Genomic DNA, 21,723 nt, shown 5'->3' with positions numbered 1-21,723 from the left:
TTTGTCTATATTTTGTGTGCCTCACTGAAAAACACAGCTAATAATAATAATAACAAACATAACATCACAAAAGTTCAAAAACAATAATATCAAAAATAAATTTAATATACAGTACAGGTCAAAAGTTTGTAAACATTACTATTTTTAATGTTTTTGAAAGAAGTTTCTTCTGCTCATCAAGCCTCCATTTATTTGATCAAAAATACAGAAAAAAAATGTAATATTGTGATATATTATTACAATTTAAAATAATTGTTTTTAAATGTAGTATACTTTAAATTATCATTTATTTCTGTGATGCAAAGCTGAATTTTTAGGATCATTATCACATGATCCTTTAGAAATCATTCTAATATGATGATTCATTATCAAAGTTGGAAACAGTTCTGCTGCTTAATATTTTTTCAGAACATGTGATACTTTTTTAGGATACTTTGATGAATAAAAAGTAAAAAAAAAAAAAAAAAAAGAAGCTATGTTTTTAAAACATAAATATTTTGTAATAACAATATACACTACTGGTCAGTAATTTGGGGTCAGTAATTTTTTTTCTTTCTTTTTTTTTTAAATAAAATCAATACTTTTATTCAGCAAGGATGTGTTAAATTGATAAAAAGTGATAGTAAAGAATATATATTATTAGATTTTTTTTTTTTAATAAATGCAGTTCTTTTTAACCTTTTATTCATCAAATATATTAAACAGCAGAACTGTTTCCAACACTCATAATAAATCAGAATATTAGAATGATTTCTAAATGATCATGTGATAGACTGGATGTTACATGTGACACTGAAGGCTGGAGTAATGATGCTGAAAATTCAGCTTTGCATCACAGGAATAAATTATTTTTTTAAAGTATATTCAAATAGAAAACTATTATTTTAAGTTGTAATAATATTTCACAATATTAATGTTTTTTTCTGTATTTTTGATCAAATAAATGCAGGCTTGATGAGCAGAAAAGACTTCTTTCAAAAACTGAACTCATGCAGCATATTGCAGAACATTTAGTACTTGGTATGTCCTACATGTATCATGCATTTTCCCTTACAGTTTGTGCTCTTCACTTGGAAATGCACAAAGCCAAATCTACTGGAAATGAACTTAAAGAAGACTCTGTAAGTTGTCCTCAACGTTGTTTATCACAATCCCATTTTGTGTTTACATTTAAAGTAACAAAGTGAACTAATTTCACCAGATTGTGCATCAGTATAATTAGTGCTGAAACAAACATATTTAATATAGAAATTTTCTTGCCTTTTAACGATTGCATTTATTTCTAGTTTTTTTTTTTTTTTTTTACCAAGCTTTTATGCCTACATAAACTTTTATAATAACAAATAACATGTACACAAATTTATCTAATTTAGTCATTCCCAATGATCTACATTGATCCTACTGCCATTAAATGCTGAACAATATAAATTTTAAGGATGTTTAAGTCATAAATTACACCATTTGAGCATATTAAAGTTGATACAAAAATAATTTTAAACATTTTACAGCATTTTAAACCAGTATTTCCACATCCCATTTTCATAATAAATACTAAACTTACTATGACTGATATTTAATTTTTATTTACATGGTTGGTTGTTACACTTCTAACTATTGTATTTTTTTCCAATTATTAAATTTAACAGTTATAATAAAGGTTTTTAGTGTGTGTTTAGATAATGTGGTGTACATCACTGATAGTTACCCAACTGTCATATCATAACTATTGACTCTAATATGCTGTATCTGTTATCTTGTTAGGTTGAGATGCCATCAGAACAACTCCCTGGATTGTGCTGGGCTTGCAAGTGGGCCATGGGGAAGCTGAAAAGTGAGATCACCAAGGGCTCAACTAAGGTTGGTAACATGACTCTATCATTTAATAAGTTCATATGAGGCTAATGGCTTAATGTTAACTCAGCTGGTCACTTTCCTACAGGATGACATTAAAAATATGCTGGGGACGGTCTGCGATGGAATCGGCTTCCTGAAGTACCTGTGTAGGATGTTGGTGAACAAGTACATGGGCACTCTGATCGAAGAACTCTCAACTACTGATGATGCCAGGACCATCTGTGTTCATGTTGGTATTTGTTAAAGGCCTTTGAAAGTTTAAAAATCCTCTTTGATATATTGAATAAATGCATATAGGCTTTTCATTTGTTTGTTTCTTAAAGGCTTTCCACACTGCTCTTAAAGAGATAGTTCATCCAAAAATGAAAATTACCCCATGATTTACTCCCCCTCAAACCATCCTAGGTGTCTATGACTTGCTTATTTCAGACTAATACAATCTGAGTTATATAAAAAAAATGTCCTGGCTTTTCCAAGCTTTATAATCCCAGAGAATGGTGGTCAAGATTTTGAAGCAAAATAAAGTGCATCCATCCATCATAAAAAAGTGCTCCTCACAGCTCCAGGGGGTTAATAAAGGCCTCCCGAAGCAAAGCACAGCGTTTGTGTAAAAAAAAAAAAAAAAATCCATATTTACGACAGCTAGCAGCTAGAGATTATTGTTTATTAAGTTTTAAATATGGATATTTTTCTTACACAAATGCATCAAATCGCTTCAAGCTTTAAGTGCACTAGAGCGAATATTGTGATAATTATGCTTTTGTATACCACAATTTATTATTATAATTTTTTTTGCATATTTGTTGTATACTGTACACTCTCTCTTTTTCTTTAAATAACGACACAATAAATGCATAGAACTCATGTTTTGTGACATGTTTTTGCTCTTCCGATTTTTGGAGATACTTTTACAAACAGAGGATGCCTGAATTAATAATTATTGGTCCGTTTCTTGTTCCATAAGCACCATGCCACACATTAATATCCCTTGGCCATTTCAAACTTTGCAAAAAATCAGCAATAAAGAATTTGCACTAAATAGAATAAAATGGGTTTGAGTCAAATATAAACAAATATACGTGTCCATACAAATAATTACAATAAAAAAATACATAATGACAGCACCCATGCTACAATTAGACCTTATTTAATGTTTTCAAGAATTTGTCCATTAGACTAATGCTACTGCCGGAAAGAGTTTACTGTGAAGCTGCGGTGATGCTCAGCATGCATTTGAAGTTGCGAGAAAACACATGCATGGGTTCTGATCTCCTTCTCCAGCTCTGCTGCAGTGCATCCTGGTCTAGTTTATTCAGACTCTGGGAGCACAAACACAAGACTTTCTAAACAAACATCACCCAGAGGTCCTGACACCTGACAGCCTGTCATGAAGAACGAGAGGAACTCACATTACAGGACACAGTAAAAAGTCACATTCAAAACAACAGCGATCAGTTTGTTTAGATGGTTGGTGACACATCCATCAATTCAAACATAAAGCACAACATAGCTTCTCAACAGCTTTTTCTGTGAGATATTGATTCTGCAAGATTATGATGTGACTACATGCAACTTTATAAAAAAAATATGCTTGAAGTGTGACAAGTGTTAGAAATGTGTCATCACTTCAAGTTAATTTTAAATCTACTATCTACTTCATGATATGCCTTTTTGCAGCAAAAAATGTGTTACTTGTCAAAAAACTGAATTACATCATATTCGTACTAGTAATTTCTCCCATTTTTGATCAGATGCTCAGAAAGAAAGGTCTGAATTGTCAGTAAATCTATTACAGGTAAAGTACCCTTACCTGTAAAGTACAGGTAAAATTCCCTTTGAGTTTAAACATCTTTGCTTAGAGGAATAGTTCACCCAAAAATGTAAATTCTGTCATTAATTACTCACCCTCCTGGCCTCCTCTTCATTCATCTTCGGAACACAAATCAAGATATTTTTGATGCATTCCAAGAGCTCTCTGACCCTCCCATAGACAGCAAGGATCCTTAAGGCAGAAAAGGCAGAGAACTTTCCAACACCCCCGTGCTGCTGGAGGCGGGGTGTAGATTAATGTAAACATGTTTCGACGCTCGCGTGTATGCACTAAACACAACAACAATGAAATGAAGAAGTGTAGGCAATCTAGGTGTGAAACGGGCCCAATATGGTCAGAATATTAACGACAAAAGAATAATGATTAGCAGCAGCTCAGAGTCAAGCATCATGTTTGCAATACAACAATGCAACCATAATCAGTCCTTTATGGGAAGTGTGAATGGCTCATAGTCTGAAAACTTTACTGGAGTTAGTTTGTTACTTTATTTTATTAGTGTTCATTTAGTTTATAAAAATGGATAAATTGTTATACCTTTTTATATTGTATGTGGTGTCATGATATACTTTTGATAAAAACAAAGGTTTTTTTTATATATTCGTTTGGCATTTCATTTATTGTATACCCTTTAAAGCCGCTTATTGAAAGAACAACAACAGCAGCAGCAGCAGCAGCAGCAGCAGTAGTAGTAGTAGTATGGTGTAATATTTATTTGAAACATGTTTTTGGTACTTGCCACCTTATATCTTTACTCTTTCCTTTCATTCTTTTCATGGCTTTGGAAAACTTGTCTCGGGTGTTTCTCTACGTCGCTTTTTGCATAACTCGACATTCCAGTGTATTCAGGAGATGTTGCTCTCCTGTAGGACAACCACCGAATGAGAAATGAACCCAAAAAAATTAATAAATAAATAAATAAATAAAATCGCACGTCAAAGAAGGTGGTATCTCACTGGTATCTCAAAGGTGCTTGGGAGCCAAAACGAACTCCCCCAGAAAGTTCGCTTTGGTCAGCTGTTTCGAACTGCCGAAACAAACTCAAAACAAACTTCGTTTCAGCCTGATTTTGTTCAAAATGATGTTATTTCAGTTCATTCTTCAATTTCGTTTGAAGTATATCGGGGCCTTTACACAAATTAAGGCTCAGGAATGTAGCAAGGAGATTTAAATAATCCACGTGACATCAGTGGTTCAACCGTAATGTTGTAAAGCTACGAGAATACTTTTTGTGCGCAAAGAAAATGAAAATAACGACTTTATTCAACAATTTGTCTCCTCCACGTCATCCTATAGCGCCATTTTGGAGAGTATCACGTATGTAAACAACAAATGCATACGTTGTTTACATATGTGATAATCCAAAATTGCGCTATAAGGTGACGCGGAGGAGACAAATTGTTGAATAAAGTCATTATTTTAGTTTTGTGCGCAAAGAAAACAAAAATAACTTTATTCAACAATTCGTCTCTTTTTGTTTTCTTTGCGCACAAAAAGTATTCTCTGAGCTTTATAACATTACGGTTGAACCGCTGATGTCACATGGATTATTTTAATGATCTCCTTGCTACGTTTCTGAGCCTTGATCATGTAAGGATCCTTGCTGTCTATGGGAGGGTCAGAGAGCTCTCGGCATGCATCAAAAATATCTTAATTTGTGTTCCGGAGATGAACAAAGGTCTTACCGAGTTTGGAACGACATGAGGGAGAGCAACTAATGACAGTTTTCATTTTTGGGTGAAATATCCCTTAAGTTCATCACTGTTTAGGGATTTGAACCTACAACCTTTCCTTTATCAGCCTACAACCAAACCACCGGCAGGATACAAAAGGAAATGCATCAGAGCTGACGAGACGCAGGCGATTAAACCTGACTATTACAGGAGGAAAAGAAAATACCTTGAAGACTGAGATGGGTCAAAGGTCGTTGGGTCTCCATGAGGGCATTAAGGAGACTCTGAAGCCCAACTGAAGACACTGAAGGGTTAGCAGACAAGTCTAAAGACACAAGAGAGGGACAAACAGGAAGACACCTAAAAATAACCAAAATATATCTATAATATATACGATAAGCTGCAAACTGAAATAAGCATATAAATGATGCATAACGTCTTCAACACAAGCTCAAAACCAGTGGAGCCCAGTGCATTATGGGAGAGGCACACTGACCGTATATTTCCAGTGCCTGTGCGAGCATAAATAACAGACAGTACAGAAACAGCATGATTTCATTTGGTTGTCAAACAGAGGTCACGTCAGATCAGATGCATCAGATGGTGCACTTACTGGCCATGGTGTTGGCTAAGAACAGACGGTGTTACTGCAGGAAGCGTGCAGAGAGGCCACAAGCTTGCAGGGACAGAGTGGAGAGCAGGGGACATGCGGACAGAAGACTCGCTAATGCTTGTGTTCAACCATCACCCAGAGGATTCATGCTTAAAGTCAACTCCTCTAGACACTACAGAGTGAAAAAAAGTGAATATTAAAAATGAGGACATTGGAAGCAATCAAAAACAACAAAAGGGCAATGATATACAAGTGCTATAATAAGTCTCAGTTAGCTTAACGCAGTACATGTAGCAAGGGCTTTTAAATAATATAATAAATAAAAAGAAATGAGATAGAATAGAAAAAGAATAGAGCAAGCTAGTGTTAGAGGACTTTTTTTGCTTTTGTTAATTGTATAATAAATGAAAAGAAAACAGATAGAATACAAAAAGATTAGAAAGTAAGTTAGATTTTTTTTTTTAAGAATAGAATTAGAATAGTGAGTGCTAAAGTTAGAGGGTCAAATAAAGATGGAATAGATTTGTTTTAAGCCGATTCTTGAAGATGGCTAAGGACTCAGCTGCTCGGATTGAGTTGGGCAGGTCATTCCACAAGGTAGGAACATTTAATTTAAAAGTCCATAAAAGTGACTTTGTGCTTCTTTGGGATGGCACAATCAAGCGACGTTCACCTGCAGAATGTAAGCTTCTAAAGGGCATATAAGTCTGAAGTAATGGATTTAGGTAAAGGGGTGCAGAGCCAGTGGTGGTTTTGTAGGCAAACATTAATGCCTTGAATTTTATGGGATCAGCTTTTGGTAGCCAGGGCAAATTGAAAAACAGAGGTGTGACGTGCATTTCTTTCAGCTTGTTAAAAATTAATCTTGCTGCCGCGTTCTGGATTAATTGTAAAGGTTTGATAGAACTGGCTGGAAGACCTGCCAAGAGAGCAGGTTATATAAATTATATATTTTTTTATTATAAATTAATATATATAATATATATATCAATGCATGCTATCAAAGTATTATGCAGCACTCTTTTCATAAGATGATGATCAACAAGTTCTCAGTAATCTAATTTCAGGACGTGTGAATTTCACATCTGTTCTTTTAGACTTGACCATTAATGCTTTCCTCGTGAAAGCACTGAAGTAAAAAAGGGAAGCAGTTCATTTCTTCTCAGAGAGGGGCAAAACTCCTGATCACATACTGACAAGAGAGTCTTAATTACCTGATATTCATTGTTCACACGTCTATATTAGCTGCAGATCTCAGTGACCACACCACTGGGTGACTCATGCATGTTGGGGTGAACGTGCAGTTAACAAGATCAAAACTAAGATATGCTTGTTAAAACTCAGCTATTTATACAGTGGTGTGAAAAAGTGTTGGCCCCCTTCCTGATTTCTTATTTTTTTCCATGTTTGTCACACTTTAATGTTTCAGATCATCAAACAAATTTATATAAGAATATATATATATACAGTACAGGTCAAAAGTTTGGAAACATTACTATTTTTAATGTTTTTGAAAGATCAAAGAAGTTTCTTCTGCTCATCAAGCCTGCATTTATTTGATCAAAAAACAGAAAAAAAAATTATTGTGATATATTATTACAATTTAAAATAATTGTTTTTAAATGTATTATACTTTAAATTATCATTTATTTCTTGTGATGCAAAGCTGAATTTTTAGGTTCATTATCACATGATCCTTTAGAAATCATTCTAATATGATGATTCATTATCAAAGTTGGAAACAGTTCTGCTGATTAATATTTTTTCTTTTTTTTTAAATAAAATCAATACTTTTATTCAGCAAGGATGTGTTAAATTGATAAAAAGTGATAGTAAAGAAAATATATTATTAGAATATATATTATTAGATTTTTTTTTATTTTGAATAAATGCATTTCTTTTTAAACTATAATACATCAAATATAATAAACAGCAGAACTGTTTTCAACACTCATAATAAATCATAATAATATAACGATATCAAAATTACCATTTGATAGACTGGATGTTACATGTGACACTGAAGGCTGGAGTAATGATGCTGAAAATTCAGCTTTGCATCACAGGAATAAATTATTTTTTTAAAAGTATATTCAAATAGAAAACTATTATTTTAAGTTGTAATAATATTTCACAATATTATTGTTTTTTTTCTGTATTTTTTGATCAAATAAATGCAGGCTTGATGAGCAGAAGAAACTTCTTTCAAAAACCTTAAAAATAGTAATGTTTCCAAACTTTTGACCTGTACTGTATATATATATATTTATATATATATATATATATATATATATATATATATATATATATATATATATATATAGAAACTGATATTTACATATGTAAACAAACCAAAAAACAAACAAGAAAAAATGTGTGGATGTGGTGGGTTACAATAAAATATAAATTTTTCCATCAGTACTGAACAATACATGACAATAAATCACAGCCGATGCCCAAAAACGGATTTAAGGAAAACAACTTACGCTTGATCTATTTTGTAGACGTCATCCTGTGCACTCAGCAGGATCTCTACAGCCGATAACTGTACACGCGCATCTAACAAATAACAAACACTACCGGCGCGCCAACAGCTGTAGTACTATAAAACACGTCCCCACTGTTCTCTTTACAGCAGCTTTAAAGATAATGTTTATGATCTATAAGCGCATATATATATATATATATATATATATATATATATATATATATATATATATATATATATATATATATATATATATATATATATATATATTATTCAGTAAATTCTTAATTTCACGATACGGGAAAAATTGAAAGACGCTGATTGGCTAGTGTAGTTGACGTCAGGAAGCTCCCATAATGCTCCTCGTGATAATGTCTATATCGAGTGGCCATCTTGATGAGGACATTACCGTTCCGTTTTTTTTCTTCTTCAATGAAACGTTTATTAAAAAGCCACATATCATATGCAGGTGAAGTACACATGTAAGGTTAGAAAAATGTGTTTATTTACTTTATTCTAATTACCAGTAGTCTCGATATTTATTGAATATCATTAATGTATTAAACTGCTTAAACCAAGTTTATTTGAGAGTTACAGGTGTTACTATTATTAATTAATGAGACTCAAGCGTTGATGATCATGTACTTCATTTCCTTTTTTCTTGATGAATGAATGCTTTGAAGCATACAGTTTTGGAGTGGATTTGGGGAATAAGTTACGCCGGACTTTCGTGGTTGCAAAATTATAACAGTTGTACAATGTATAGCCTAGTTCTTACATGTATTTGTGACAACGCTATAACAAGTGTTTCAGTTCTGAAAACAAAAACATGACAATGACTTTGAGCAGCTTTGAATTTTGTTCAAGGTTTAAAAGCCAAGCCATCACAATTTTTTACAATACTGTAACTATATGATCACCCCTGTTGCATTGACCTTTGCTAAATTATTGCACTTTTATTAAAAACCTTTTTTTTTTTTTTTTTATAGTTCATGAGCTTATTTATGCATCAGAAAAAGAAAAGCCTTTGAGTTTGCTTCCCAATAAAAAGTCAAACAAAACCAAATGTTCACATTTTGTGCATATTGTCTCATTAGTAATAAATATCTGCTCTACAAACAACTGTACAGCTTGGGTTTATTATCATACTGTTGCATGTAGTTAGAGTCTGTGGATTCTTACAGGAAGTCCAGCACAATGTGGGCATAAGAAAGGCACTGCTGGTGAGGGTTGTCGTTCACATTTTCACTTGCCAAAACGTTTTTAATAACATATCAGCTGTGGTTGGTTGAGTAAAAGCAAGATTGTTTCAACTCGAAACTGTTGCATGCTTGGCATTAAAGATCTCAGGAAGCTGCAGAATCCTTTGGATTTGATTCTCAAGATGATGGTCGTGCTTCATCACTTCCTGTCGGTGGTTTCAGCTGATCCAGCAGCTCCATGAAAAGGGAAACCCGCTGAATGAGCGGGACGGACTTTTCGGCCCTCAGAAGCCGAGAATATACATTCTTGTAGATCTTCACCTGTTCCTCTTCTTTACCACTGCATATGACAACACAAAACCATCACACATACATTAAGTGCCACATAATGAAACACTATAATGCCTTTGTTAGATAGTAATGATACCATCTGTTGAGTTTATATGGAATATGGTACTGAGGTATATTGCTGAAGTATGTGCATTTTGTATCTCTCACCTAAGTTTGCGTTTGCTTGTAGTGCTGAGTTTAATCAGTTGCAGCAGCAGGAAGGAGAAACTAGGCTCAAAGACACTAGTTAACTTCAGAACCTCTTCACTGTTCAGCTCAGAAGAGGAAGAACTATCTGAAGCCTCATGGAGTTCTTCAGGTCTGTCCGAGTCTTCTGGCGTCATTATCTGTCAACACACAGCACATAACAGTGTAAAACTCACCATTCAGGTAAGAGAACAATGTATTTGTAGACAACAATTGTTGTTGTTATAATAAATAATAATAATTCATATAATAATATTAAATCTAAGACACTTTTTCCAAGGGACTTACAAATGAGAAATCATTATTGTTAATAATAATAATAATAATAATAAAAATCTTAAACAAAAATAATCAAATTAATAAGACACATTTGTCCAAGGGAGAAATGGTGATGGTGATGATGATTATTATTATTATTATTATCTTTGTAGACACATTCATGAAAAGGACTTACAAATGAGAAATTATATTTATTATTATTACTTATAATAGTAATGATGATAAATATTAACCTTAATATAATAATCTTAATATAATACACTTTTATCCAAGAGACTTATAAATGAGAAATAATTAATTATTATTATTATTATTACTTTTTATTATTAATAATAATAATTCATTTAATAATAAAGACACTTTTATCCAAGGAACTTACAAATGAGAAATCATTATTGTTAATAATAAAAACACGAATAACAATAAACTATTTTAAATAAAAATATAAGACACTTCATATAAGACACTTTTGTCCAAGGGAGAAATAATGGTGATGATGATGATGATGATGAATAAAATAAAACTAATATAATAACCTTTATAGACTTGTTCTTGCTAGGGACTAACAAATTACAAATTATTATTATTACTATTAATAATAGTAATTATAATAAATATATAATATAAATATAATATTCTTAATACACATTTATTCAAGGAACTTATAAATGAGAAAGTATTATTGTTGTTTAGCATTTTTGTTTTAATAATAATAGTAATAATACACCTTGTATAATACTTTATATAATAAATATTAACATATCTTAATTTAATAACCTTAATACAATGTACTTTAACAAAGGGACTAACAAATGAGAAAGTATTATTATTATTATTATTAATATTTATGATCATAATGCATATTAACAATCTTAATAAAATAATCTTTATATAAGACATTTATCCAAGGGACATATAAATTAGAAACTATATTATATTAATTATTATTATTATATGTCTGTGTATATACCTTTTTCTGTTGCTCCAGCAGCTCTTTATGGATGAGTTTGAAAGCGTGACGTGTTTCACACATGACCTCTAGAGCTCCCGTCAGAGTTTTCAGTTTCACAGCACTGCTGTTCTGACCTGGAAACACAATAAAACATCCTATAAGAGGTTTCCTCGTGTCCCATCAGCCTCTCCCAGCTGATATTTCCTGCAGTGTGTGTTTCTCACCCGCCATGGTGAACTCAGCGAAGGCCACTCTCTCCAGAAGCGTGCGGAGCAGCTCGCACGGCGCGTCACTCAGACTTATGAAGAGCCGCACAGCCTTACTGTAATGCTGCTCTGCCAGAGCTTTGTGCTGCTTACGGACGCTCTCGTCTCCAACCTGACAGAGAGAACAAACCATCTTAAGTCTTACTGTATGTTGAAGATGAAGGTGTAGCCTCTTCCTCTGCAGGTGTCTGATGCTGTACCTGGTTGCGGTAGCAGCTGTGGTACATTGAAGCCAGTCTGTGGTGGATAGTGGCTGCTCTGTACTGGTAGAGCGGCTGGCGAGCAGACTCCGTCTGCAGGTCACAGTACCTCAGAGACTTCATCATGGTCTCAGTGACTTCCCTTTCGATCTGAAACAAGGTACGCTCATGTCAAGTGGAGCTCATTATTTCAGCAGTGCGTACGGACAGAATAAAGTGTGTGTGTGTGTGTGTGTGTGTGTACCTGCTCCTGTGCTTTACGGGACAGCGGCGCATAGTCCTGGAGGAGTGTGGCCAATGTGAAATATGTTGTAGAGAGTTCCCAGTTTACAGAGTCCCAGACGGCTGAGTGACTCTCCCGGGAGCCCAGAGACTTCAGCGCCCGCTGATAGTAATCTATCGCCTATTGATGAGAGAGAGACAGAGAGAGAGAGAGAAAGAGAGAGCTACTGTGATGCAGCTACAGCAACAAGGACCCAAATCCTAGTCTTATTATGAAGTATTACATTAACATGAATTAATTTATCCAAGAGATTTACAAATCAGAAATGTATTACTACTACTAATATTATCATAATAATAAAAATTATCATTTTTTTATTATTATTATTGTTGTTGTTGTATTTTGATATTAAAATCTTAATATAAGACACTTCTATCCAATGGATATACAAATGATGATGATGCACAAGAGAAATTAATATTCTATAAATCTATTCTATAATAATTTATAAATAAAGACTAAAAATAATAAAATTATTATTATCATCATTACAATCATTATTATTACAATCCGCAAATCAAAATGTGCATTTCAGAAGTCGTTAAACATCTTAAAAGTTCAAACTGTATCAAACTTTTTGTTAATGCTTTGAAAAAGTTTATAAATAAATGTTAAAAAAAAAAAAAAAATCTTAAAAGTTCAAATACAGTTCAAGGCTGTATGTGTGATAATGATTAACCTTGTTGTAGTAGAGGGCCTCTTCCGGTGAGAACTCGCCGCGGCTGTGCTCTGATGTCGTGACGCAGTGAGCCTGAGCGCAGATACGCATGAGTCGACCGATGTTACACAGCAGCAGGGCTGTGTTCACAGAGTCTGAAATCGAATTGAAATCCTGCATGCCCTTCTCAAAACACGAGAAACTTTTCTTCCACAGCTCCTGCTCGGCCATGCACACGCTCCTGCCCCCTGGAGAAGAAAAAGCGATACTTCACAAAAAGCTTTCAACAAACCACCCCAAATGTTTGTTTTTAAAGTCTAATAGAAACCCAAGAAGCCCTCACCTCCTTGTTTTTCTGCCTGCATGGCCGCAGCCTGGTTCATATAAAAGACGCCCATCTCGTTGCGGATGTTACCGAGTCGTTTCAGAACCTGACCCAGCTGCTCCTGTCCGAGGTCCTTCAAAACTCCTGAGGTCAAAAGGTCATGGGCGGCCTCGTAACACTTGCTGCTGACGATCAGCTGGTACTCTGGGTCTGAAGCCAGATCAGTGGCCATGCTAAAGGCTGAGAGAGCAAAAAAACAATGTTATAAGACACTGTCTCTTCCTGGAGTTTTAATATCCAATCCACATCCTAAGCACAGTGAAATTTCACTGGTCCAAAAACCCATTCCACATCGGTGTTGCAGTAATTATAGTAGCTGCTACCATAATGCACAATATAGTATGATTTCTTCAGCACAAAGAGTGTGTGATGTAGCGTTCAGACCCTGGCAGGAGCTCTCGCGGTGCAGGCAGTGGAGGATCTCCTGGTCGTCTTTAGTCTGGTAGTTGTATTCCTCCAGATACGCTGCTCTGTTTGAGGCATTCTGGGCCAACATGAGCTGAACATCTCCACACAGAGACAGACACTGGCAGTGGAACAGAAGCACCTGCGGGTGAAGACCACCACTAATGGAGCAATACCCATCTATAGGGACAGAGAAAGCATATATCAATCAAGTTTGAACAGATAAGCTCTAAAGAAGCTGCTTAATTAACAGTCTTTAATTATATATTTTTAACTTCCTGTTTTAATAAGAACAGATCATGCACAAGTGTAGAATATTCGCATTCAATTTTCATCTTCAAAAGTTTGAGGCCAGTAAGATATTTTAATGTTCCTGAAACAAGACTTATGCTCAGCAAGGTTGCATTTATTTGATTAAAAATACAGTAAATACAGTAATATTATAACATTTTATCACAATTTCAAATAATTGTTTTCTGTATTTGAATTTCTAAAATATATTTGAAAATTTAATTTATTCCTGTGATGCAAAGCTAATTTTCAGCATCATTACTCCAGTCTTCAGTTTCACATGATCCTTCAGAAATCATGCTAATAAGCTGATTTGCTGCTCAAGAATTTGTATTAATTTAATTTAAGCATTAATTTATTTAAAAATAAAAATCTTACTGACCCCAACCTCTTGAATAACAATGTATGTCCTGAAGTTTTTTGACAACACTGAAAGCTGCTTGTTCTTACCGTGGCACTGCAGAGCCAGTTTGATATAGCGCAGGGCCCGTCCGTACTTCAGCAGGTTAGTTGCAGCATCTGACAGGATGTAGTATGCTTTCGATGCTTTCAGGAACAGCTGCAGTTTCATGCGGTGCTGCCATGTGCCCGGTAACATCCCAGAGCGTGTCAGCACATTCAGGTCCTCATAACACGGCCCGACTGTGAGACCCAAGATGAAGATGAACACTGTACATAATCAAATAATGGAAGAAGAAACAGTTTCTGAGGAAGTGAATGGATGAGGTGACTGACCTCTGTCCAGCAGCAGAGCGATCTCTTTCTCCACGTCTCTAGTTCTGTTCTGACTCCGCTCCTCGTATTTTAGAGGGATAGGTGTGCTGGGGTCGGCCGCAGGAAGGTCACTCTCTTTCTTTATGCTGCTGTCCACGGCTTTTAAACCCTAAACACACAGATGAGGATTTTGCATTAGTGTTTTTGGATGGATGGATGGATGGATGGATGGATGGATGGACGGACGGCACAGATGGACGGACGGCACAGATGGACGGATGGAAAGATGGATGGATGGATGGATGGATGGATGGAGGGACAGACAGATGGACAGACAAGATGTATAGTTGGACAGACAAGATGGATGAACAGATGGATGGACGGACGGACAGACAAGATGGATAGATGGACAAACAAGACGGATGGGTGGACGGATGGGTGGACGGATGGATAGACCAATGGACAGATGGATGGATGGATGGACAAGATAGAATGGCAGATGGATGGATGGATGATTTAGATAGAATTATGGATAGATGGATAAGATAGAATGATGAATGGATGAATGAAAAAACAGATGGACTAATGGATGGATAGAAAAATAGATTTAAAACCTAAACACACAGATGAGGTTTTGCATTAGTGCTTTTGGATGGATGGATGGATGGATGGATGGATGGATGGATGGATGGATGGATGGATGGACGGATGGAACAATGGATGGATAGAGGGGCGGCACAGATGGACCAATGGATAGATGGACGGACAAGATGGATGGATGGAGGGAGGGATGGATAAGATAGAACGAAGGCTGGACAGATGGACTGATGGATGGATAGATAGATAGATGGATAGATAGATTGATCGTTGGATTGATGAAGTCCAAAGTACTAAGAAAATGCATGCATATGAACAAAAATATGAAAAGATATTAATCTCATTCTCTTACCTTCAGAACGTAGCTGAGAACCAGTCGGCACTTCTCCTCCTTGTCTTGTGACACAGGAAATGCACAGTTGGGCTGGAAGGCAACATAATGTTAATAATAACATGATACATTGGTAACATGATGCAAAATCATAATGCAAATTAATGCAAGGTGGAAAAGAGTACATTTGCAAACATCTAAATAGACCATTTTAACTTCTACTATACATCAAAAAGCATATATTCAATAATATCTGTGTACAAACAAAAAAGAAACCCAGTCTTCAGACTGATCTCCTACTCTGATCTGATGTGTGCTCTTGTATTTCTCTGGAACTGACAGCTCCCCGACAGACTTGATGATGGCCACAGCTTTGGAGTCGTCCTGCGGCTCAAAGGAGGTGCTGTAGGAGCAGCTCTCGTCTTCCTCTTCCTCCTCTTCCTCCTCCTCCTCTTCATCACTGTAGCTGTCTTCAGAACCCCCGCCCCTCAGTGACTCCCCGTTCCCCTCGTCCTCACTCACATCATCCAGCTGAAACAGTTCTGCCAGCATGTAGTGAGCCGAAGCGATGATCTACACCAGCAAACAGAAGAAATCAGTCAGAAATCATGCATCAGCTCAGGAAATTAATGTAATGTAATGTAATGAAGCTTCATACCTGTGGATGTCGCTCCTCATCCAGCAGTTTAATACAGTTGAGCAACAGCGTTCTGATGGTCCCATAGTTCTTCCTGTTTTGGCTCTTCTTCAGCATCATGTTGCTGGCCACTCTGTCATGCAAAACATCAAACAGATTTGTCTCTGATGCTTACTGAGAAACTTATGGAACAGATTTGAGAATGGTAGTTCTGAATGTAAATCATACTTGTAGAGGAGCACCGCTACAGGAAGTGTAAAGGGATTCTGGCATTTCTCCTCCTCCGCCTCTTCACACAGAGTAGTGAGGTCATACAGCTTCACGATGTCACTTCCACTAGCTGAATGGACAAAACAGAAAGCCATTAGTGATTAAAGAAGTCACTTTAGCTGAAGAAGTTTGAAAGCAAACTAAAGAACGTCAGCCGCCCACCTTTGAAGAGCCAGTACGTGTGTCCTTCTTTGGTACAGTTGGATTTCAGGAATGACAGGATATTCTGTGCGATGTCTTTCACAACCCGCGTCGAGAACGTGGAGTTCTCCAAATCTGGGATGTCCTCTGTCTTTATCATTTCATATTTCTGTAAATGAAATAAAAGTTGTTAGGAAATTGATTATTGTTGTATATCAATATGTGCAAAGCTATTTAATAATCACCAAATCATCTTACCTGCACAATGCCATTGACGTGAAAGCACATGACCAGCTCTGGTACGTTACACATCAAATTATCCAGCCAGTAATCAATTCCTGTGAGAACGTTGATTGGTTTGTTGTTGTCCCTGTTAAGACAAAGTAAAGGATTTAAAATAAATATAAAATATTTAAATATAGGGTTAGATATATATATATATATATATATATATATCTATATATATATATATCTATATATATATATATATATATATATATATATATTTATATATATATATATATAGTAGAGTACAAAAAAACATTTCTGAAAGTGGTCTCCTATGCTCAACAAGTCTGAATCTATTTAATCAAAAATGCAGTAAAAACGGCAATATTGTAAAATATTGCTACTATTTAAAATAACCTTTTTCTATTGTAATATACTTTAAAATGTAATTTATTCCTGTGATGGCAAATCTCAATTGATGCTTAAGAAACTATTATTATCAAGGTTGAAAACAGTTGTGCTTCTTAATATTTTGTGGATTCTTTGATGAATATAAAGCATTAATTTGAATTTTTTTTTTTTGTAATATTCTGAATGTATTTGTCACTTTCTATCAATTTAATGCATTCTTGGTGAATAAAATATTCCTTTTTTAAATCTTACTGGCCCAAACTTTTGAACATTAGTAAAGAGAGTTTAGCCTTCAAATGTAATAAATCTGGAAATAATTCAAAAGCAGATAAATATATCCTGAAAACATATGAAACGGCACAAAATTAATTAATTCAATGTAGATCTCTAACCTGAGTCGTAGACTGACTGCTGGGTATCGACCGCCCCCAAATATGGGCATATTTGATCCCACAAGCATGTGGATGTCCTCAAATGTCCATAGAATATTCCGGACAAAGTCATTCCTCAAACCCTGAGACCATAAGAGAGAGAAAGAAAACTAGCAAGTCAAAATACAAATATTCATAAAAATAAGTTTACATAAAAATATTTTTAAAATGTTGTGAAGGCAAAATGTTTAGGTGCAGGTCAAGATATGACTTTGGAAGTTATGGAATGTTAAAGAAATGTTATTACCTGACTATTTTCTCCTTCATTGAACAATGTGGGCAGATTTTGCTCTTTGGAAACCGAAGACACGTGACCTAAAGTGTATGTGTCCACCTGCTCCTGAAAGACAGTGAACAGGATGATTCAGCCTCAGATTCACTGAGAGCGCATGAGAAATGAGAAGCACAGGAAAAGCTGACAGCACCTCCTTGGGTGTCGCAGACTCATTGGATTCAGTTGTGGGACTGTTGTAGGTGGCAGGCCAAGACGGTCCTTCAGCCGCCGTGCCACAACCCTCTTCTGCCGCCTGCTCTGTATCTGACGGCACAGGCACTGCAGTCCCGTCACTGTTAATACTGAAACACAGGAGAGTTTTGTGAATGGAAGTGATGAAATCAGTGCTGTCATGGGATGGCAATCATGTTAAGTCAGTTCTCACCTGTAATAGAGAAACTTCGAGAGGATGGCCTTCTCATTCCAGTGTTCTTTACTTTTCTTCTTTCTTTGCCACTTCTGGTCACTCAGACGCTGGTAAAACTCCTTCAGCCATGTCCAGTCTCCAGTCTACAGGGCATTTGCAATGTTAGGTTAATCTTGTAATGGCATAAACACTCCCTTAATACATAAAATAAATCCTACATCATTTGAACAGCATAAATAAATGTTTTCCTGCAATATAATTCTGTATTTTGTTTCCAGGTTTGAGGAATGGACACTAGAAGGTTAAATGGAGATGCTTTTAGAGGCTCCATATAACCAAATGCAATACAGCTAAGAGAAATAAAGTGAGTATTTCCTGTTACCTGTGATGACCTCATGAATAGTTCCTGAATGTCCAGTTCGTCTAGCAGTAGCGTGCCGCCCACTCTGTGAACAGCCATGCTGACATGAGACTTACTGTAGGGGATTTTCAACAACTTCTTGATATTCTGTTTAGATTCAGAAAAAAAAAGTCATAAATAAACCATTGAAAATTTAATGTCTCTTAAAAAGGCTGCATTTATTTGATCAGAAATACAGTAAGAAACATAATATTGTAAAATATTATTTCAACTTAAAATATCTGTTTTCTATTTGAATATAATTTAAAATGTAATTTATTCCTGTGATCAAAGCTGAATTTTCAGCATCATTACTCCAGTCTTCAGTGTCACATGATCCTTCAGAAATCATTCTAATATGCTGATTTGCTTCTCAAGAAACATCTCTTATTATTATCAATGTTGAAAACAATTCTGCTTCATATTTTTGTGGAAACTGATCAATTTTTGGGATTCTTTGATAAATACAAATGTTACTTTATTCATGTCTTTACTGTCACTTTTGAACAATTTAATTCATAACTTGCATAATGTTCAAGTATATTCTCTAATATCATTATACAAAAATATGACAGCAGAGCACTGTGATCAACAAATCAGAATCAAATATTCAAGAAAGACATTTTAATTTAATCATTTATTGTGTCATATAAAGAAGACTTTGTATTATCAATGCAACAGACTCACCTCTGAATCAGACACAACATCAACATCATCACCTATGCAGTCAATGAAGTCGTACGCCATCCCAAAACTGCAATTAAAAAAAAAAAAAAAAAAAACCACAAGAATGCATGGAAAGATCAGCTTCACTGCCATCTAAATATATGCATTTACATTAAGGGGATAGTTCACCCAAAAATGAAAATTTTTACTCATTTTTACTTAATTAATTACTCACCCATAAGACCTTCGTTCATCTTTAGAACACAAATTAAGATATTTTTGATGAAATCCGAGAGCTTTCTGACCCTGCATAGACAGCAATGCAACTGACACGTTCAAGGCCCAGAAAGATAGCAAGGACATCGTTAAAACAGTCCATGTGACATCAGTGGTATATGAAGCTACAAGAATATTTTTTGTTGGTAAAGACTATTTAAAAGTAATCCTCACATTACCTTTCTGGGCCTTGAGCGTGTCAGTTGCATTGCTGTCTATAGAGGGTCAGAAAGCTTTCAGATTTCTTCAAAAAACATCTTAATTTGTGTTCCGAAGATGAACAGAGGTCTTACAGGTTTGGAACGACATGAGGGTGAGTAATTAATGACAGAATTTTCATTTTTGTTTGAACTATCCCTTTAAATGTAACGTACGGTAAAATAGAATACATTTGAAACATAATACAGAAAAGCTCACATTAAATGTAACACAAGCTTTCCTGCAGCGCAAACAGCAAAGCATGACACCCGCAATGCAAAGGTCATGGGTTTGATTTCCAGGGAATGCAATGGAACGCAAGATAAAAGCATCTGCCAAATACACAAACAGACATGCAAAATAACAGTGATACCTGGAGAAGGGTTTGCTTTTCCTGCTGGACCCGAGTACGGTGGTCCCCGCGGTGCCCAGCTGAGTATTTTCCCGCAGCCAGTTTGCTGGGGGCAGCTTGAGGTCGGTCTTCTCCTGTAGTAATGCATAGGAGGAGGAAGGCGGAGCGGCAGAGTACTTCACTACCGCACGACTCTTCACTTCATTGTTGCCCAGACAAATAATCTAAAATGTTTTACATCTCAATAGGACTTAAACTTATAATTTTATGACATTCCATCCACATTTCCAGAAAATCCAAATCAACACAAAGGCAATGAAAAGAGAAACACGAAGAATAAGACAAACCACCAAAATTTTAAACATTATTGTGTTACAGGGCTGCAGTGACTCTGGACTACATATGTGCTTACACGGCCCTTTCTTGCAGTGGGACTCTGGACACAAAACTATCAGAACTGTTTGTCTGTCTTCAGATGCTCTTCAGAGCTCATATTCACCACACTCATCCATCCAGAACCTCCAGAAAACGACGAATTTTACATTTAAACCATACAATCGCTGCTTCAGAGGAACCTCCACGAAAACGGTTTTATCCTAATTACATTTAAACCATACAATCGCTGCTTCTTTCACTCACTGCTAAACTAACTACTGCTTTGGGATCCCACAGCAGACCGTGTCGCTTTTTCCATTACATTTCTCGCTGTTTTTATCCTAAATATCGATATGTGAGTGACATCTGTCAGATTAATCGATAACTCTCAGATGACTAAAAATAAAAACAAACGCTTGCCATCCTAGCAAATTTTCCTGACACCTCCAAACTTACTGATGGGAGCGCTCAAACTACTGCGACCCCTCTAACCCGGATGTACAAGTGACCGTCAGCGCTCGGCCGCCACTTTTATAGAACCGAGTGGAAAGAAGTAGAAATTAAAATACTACATACATATTTAAAAAAAACAGTATAAATAATTTATATAAAAAACACATATAATTTATAAATATTAATATATTAAATATATAGGATATATAGGTTATATAAAAAAAAACAAAATTAATCGTTTTATTTTTATATATTAGATTTTTATATATAGTAGTTATATAAATGACTTACCGTAAAAAATGCATTATTTTTACGTTAGATTTTGTATTTATATGTTATTTTACGTTATATTTTGGATGATTATAATAATTCACGGCATTTTTATATATTGAATGTGATTATTTAAAGGATTATATTACTATATATATACATGCTAGCGTTACTATAACATTATAAACATGCTAGTTTATAGTTATTACTATAAATATATATATAGAGAGAGAGATTGTACACAATTTTATATATTATTATAAACGTTGCTTATTATATTATAATATTATTAAAAATCATTAAGGATACAAAAAAAAGTGTTTCGCGTTCAAAAAATATGATTTTAAATATCTCGAGTTCTTTATGAATATCGTATGCGTTCTCTTTACATAATATACAAAACCACCTTCTGCCATCG

General features: G+C 35.1%; 1 protein-coding gene and 1 long non-coding RNA gene across 3 annotated transcripts; both read right to left on the bottom strand.

Annotated features, from left to right (window-relative positions):
- Positions 1 to 2,732: 2,732 nt before the first annotated feature.
- LOC109053100 lies at positions 2,733 to 8,629 on the bottom strand. Of its 2 annotated transcripts, none has more exons than XR_006156911.1 (4): positions 8,455 to 8,629; positions 5,969 to 6,140; positions 5,582 to 5,715; positions 2,733 to 3,236 (listed from the first exon to the last, which is right to left on the bottom strand). It is a non-coding gene; the product is annotated as an uncharacterized LOC109053100 (long non-coding RNA). The 2 variants fall into 2 exon arrangements; XR_006156912.1 differs by having other exon boundaries at positions 5,582 to 5,680.
- Positions 8,630 to 9,579: 950 nt separating this feature from the next.
- On the bottom strand, positions 9,580 to 21,721 carry LOC109053092 (erythroid differentiation-related factor 1-like). Its single transcript, XM_042743082.1, has 25 exons — positions 21,704 to 21,721; positions 20,229 to 20,431; positions 19,403 to 19,469; positions 18,698 to 18,823; positions 18,334 to 18,458; positions 18,100 to 18,250; positions 17,922 to 18,014; positions 17,636 to 17,757; positions 16,863 to 16,974; positions 16,626 to 16,773; positions 16,422 to 16,533; positions 16,215 to 16,326; positions 15,857 to 16,129; positions 15,578 to 15,649; positions 14,650 to 14,797; positions 14,365 to 14,556; positions 13,603 to 13,803; positions 13,177 to 13,398; positions 12,855 to 13,081; positions 12,137 to 12,295; positions 11,893 to 12,042; positions 11,651 to 11,804; positions 11,445 to 11,560; positions 10,157 to 10,335; positions 9,580 to 9,998 (listed from the first exon to the last, which is right to left on the bottom strand). Exons 1-25 carry the CDS (start codon positions 21,719 to 21,721, stop codon positions 9,836 to 9,838), a joined length of 3,645 nt encoding a protein of 1,214 aa, XP_042599016.1. The 3' UTR covers positions 9,580 to 9,835.
- Between the last annotated feature and the right edge of the window lie 2 nt (positions 21,722 to 21,723).

Source organism: Cyprinus carpio, chromosome B17 (genome assembly GCF_018340385.1).
Source record: "Cyprinus carpio isolate SPL01 chromosome B17, ASM1834038v1, whole genome shotgun sequence".
NCBI classification, from domain to species: Eukaryota; Metazoa; Chordata; class Actinopteri; order Cypriniformes; family Cyprinidae; genus Cyprinus; species Cyprinus carpio.
The sequence above is the reverse complement of the archived record's forward strand: the minus strand, read 5'-3'. Positions and strand labels throughout refer to the sequence as shown.

Excerpts from the sequence above, each read along its gene's own strand:
- LOC109053092 (XM_042743082.1), bottom strand. Across the intron at positions 16,130-16,214 it reads ATGAGGAGCGACATCCACAG|ATCATCGCTTCGGCTCACTA; the intron begins GTATGAAGCTTC and ends TTGCTGGTGTAG. Across the intron at positions 11,805-11,892 it reads ACAGCTGCTACCGCAACCAG|GTTGGAGACGAGAGCGTCCG; the intron begins GTACAGCATCAG and ends TCTCTCTGTCAG.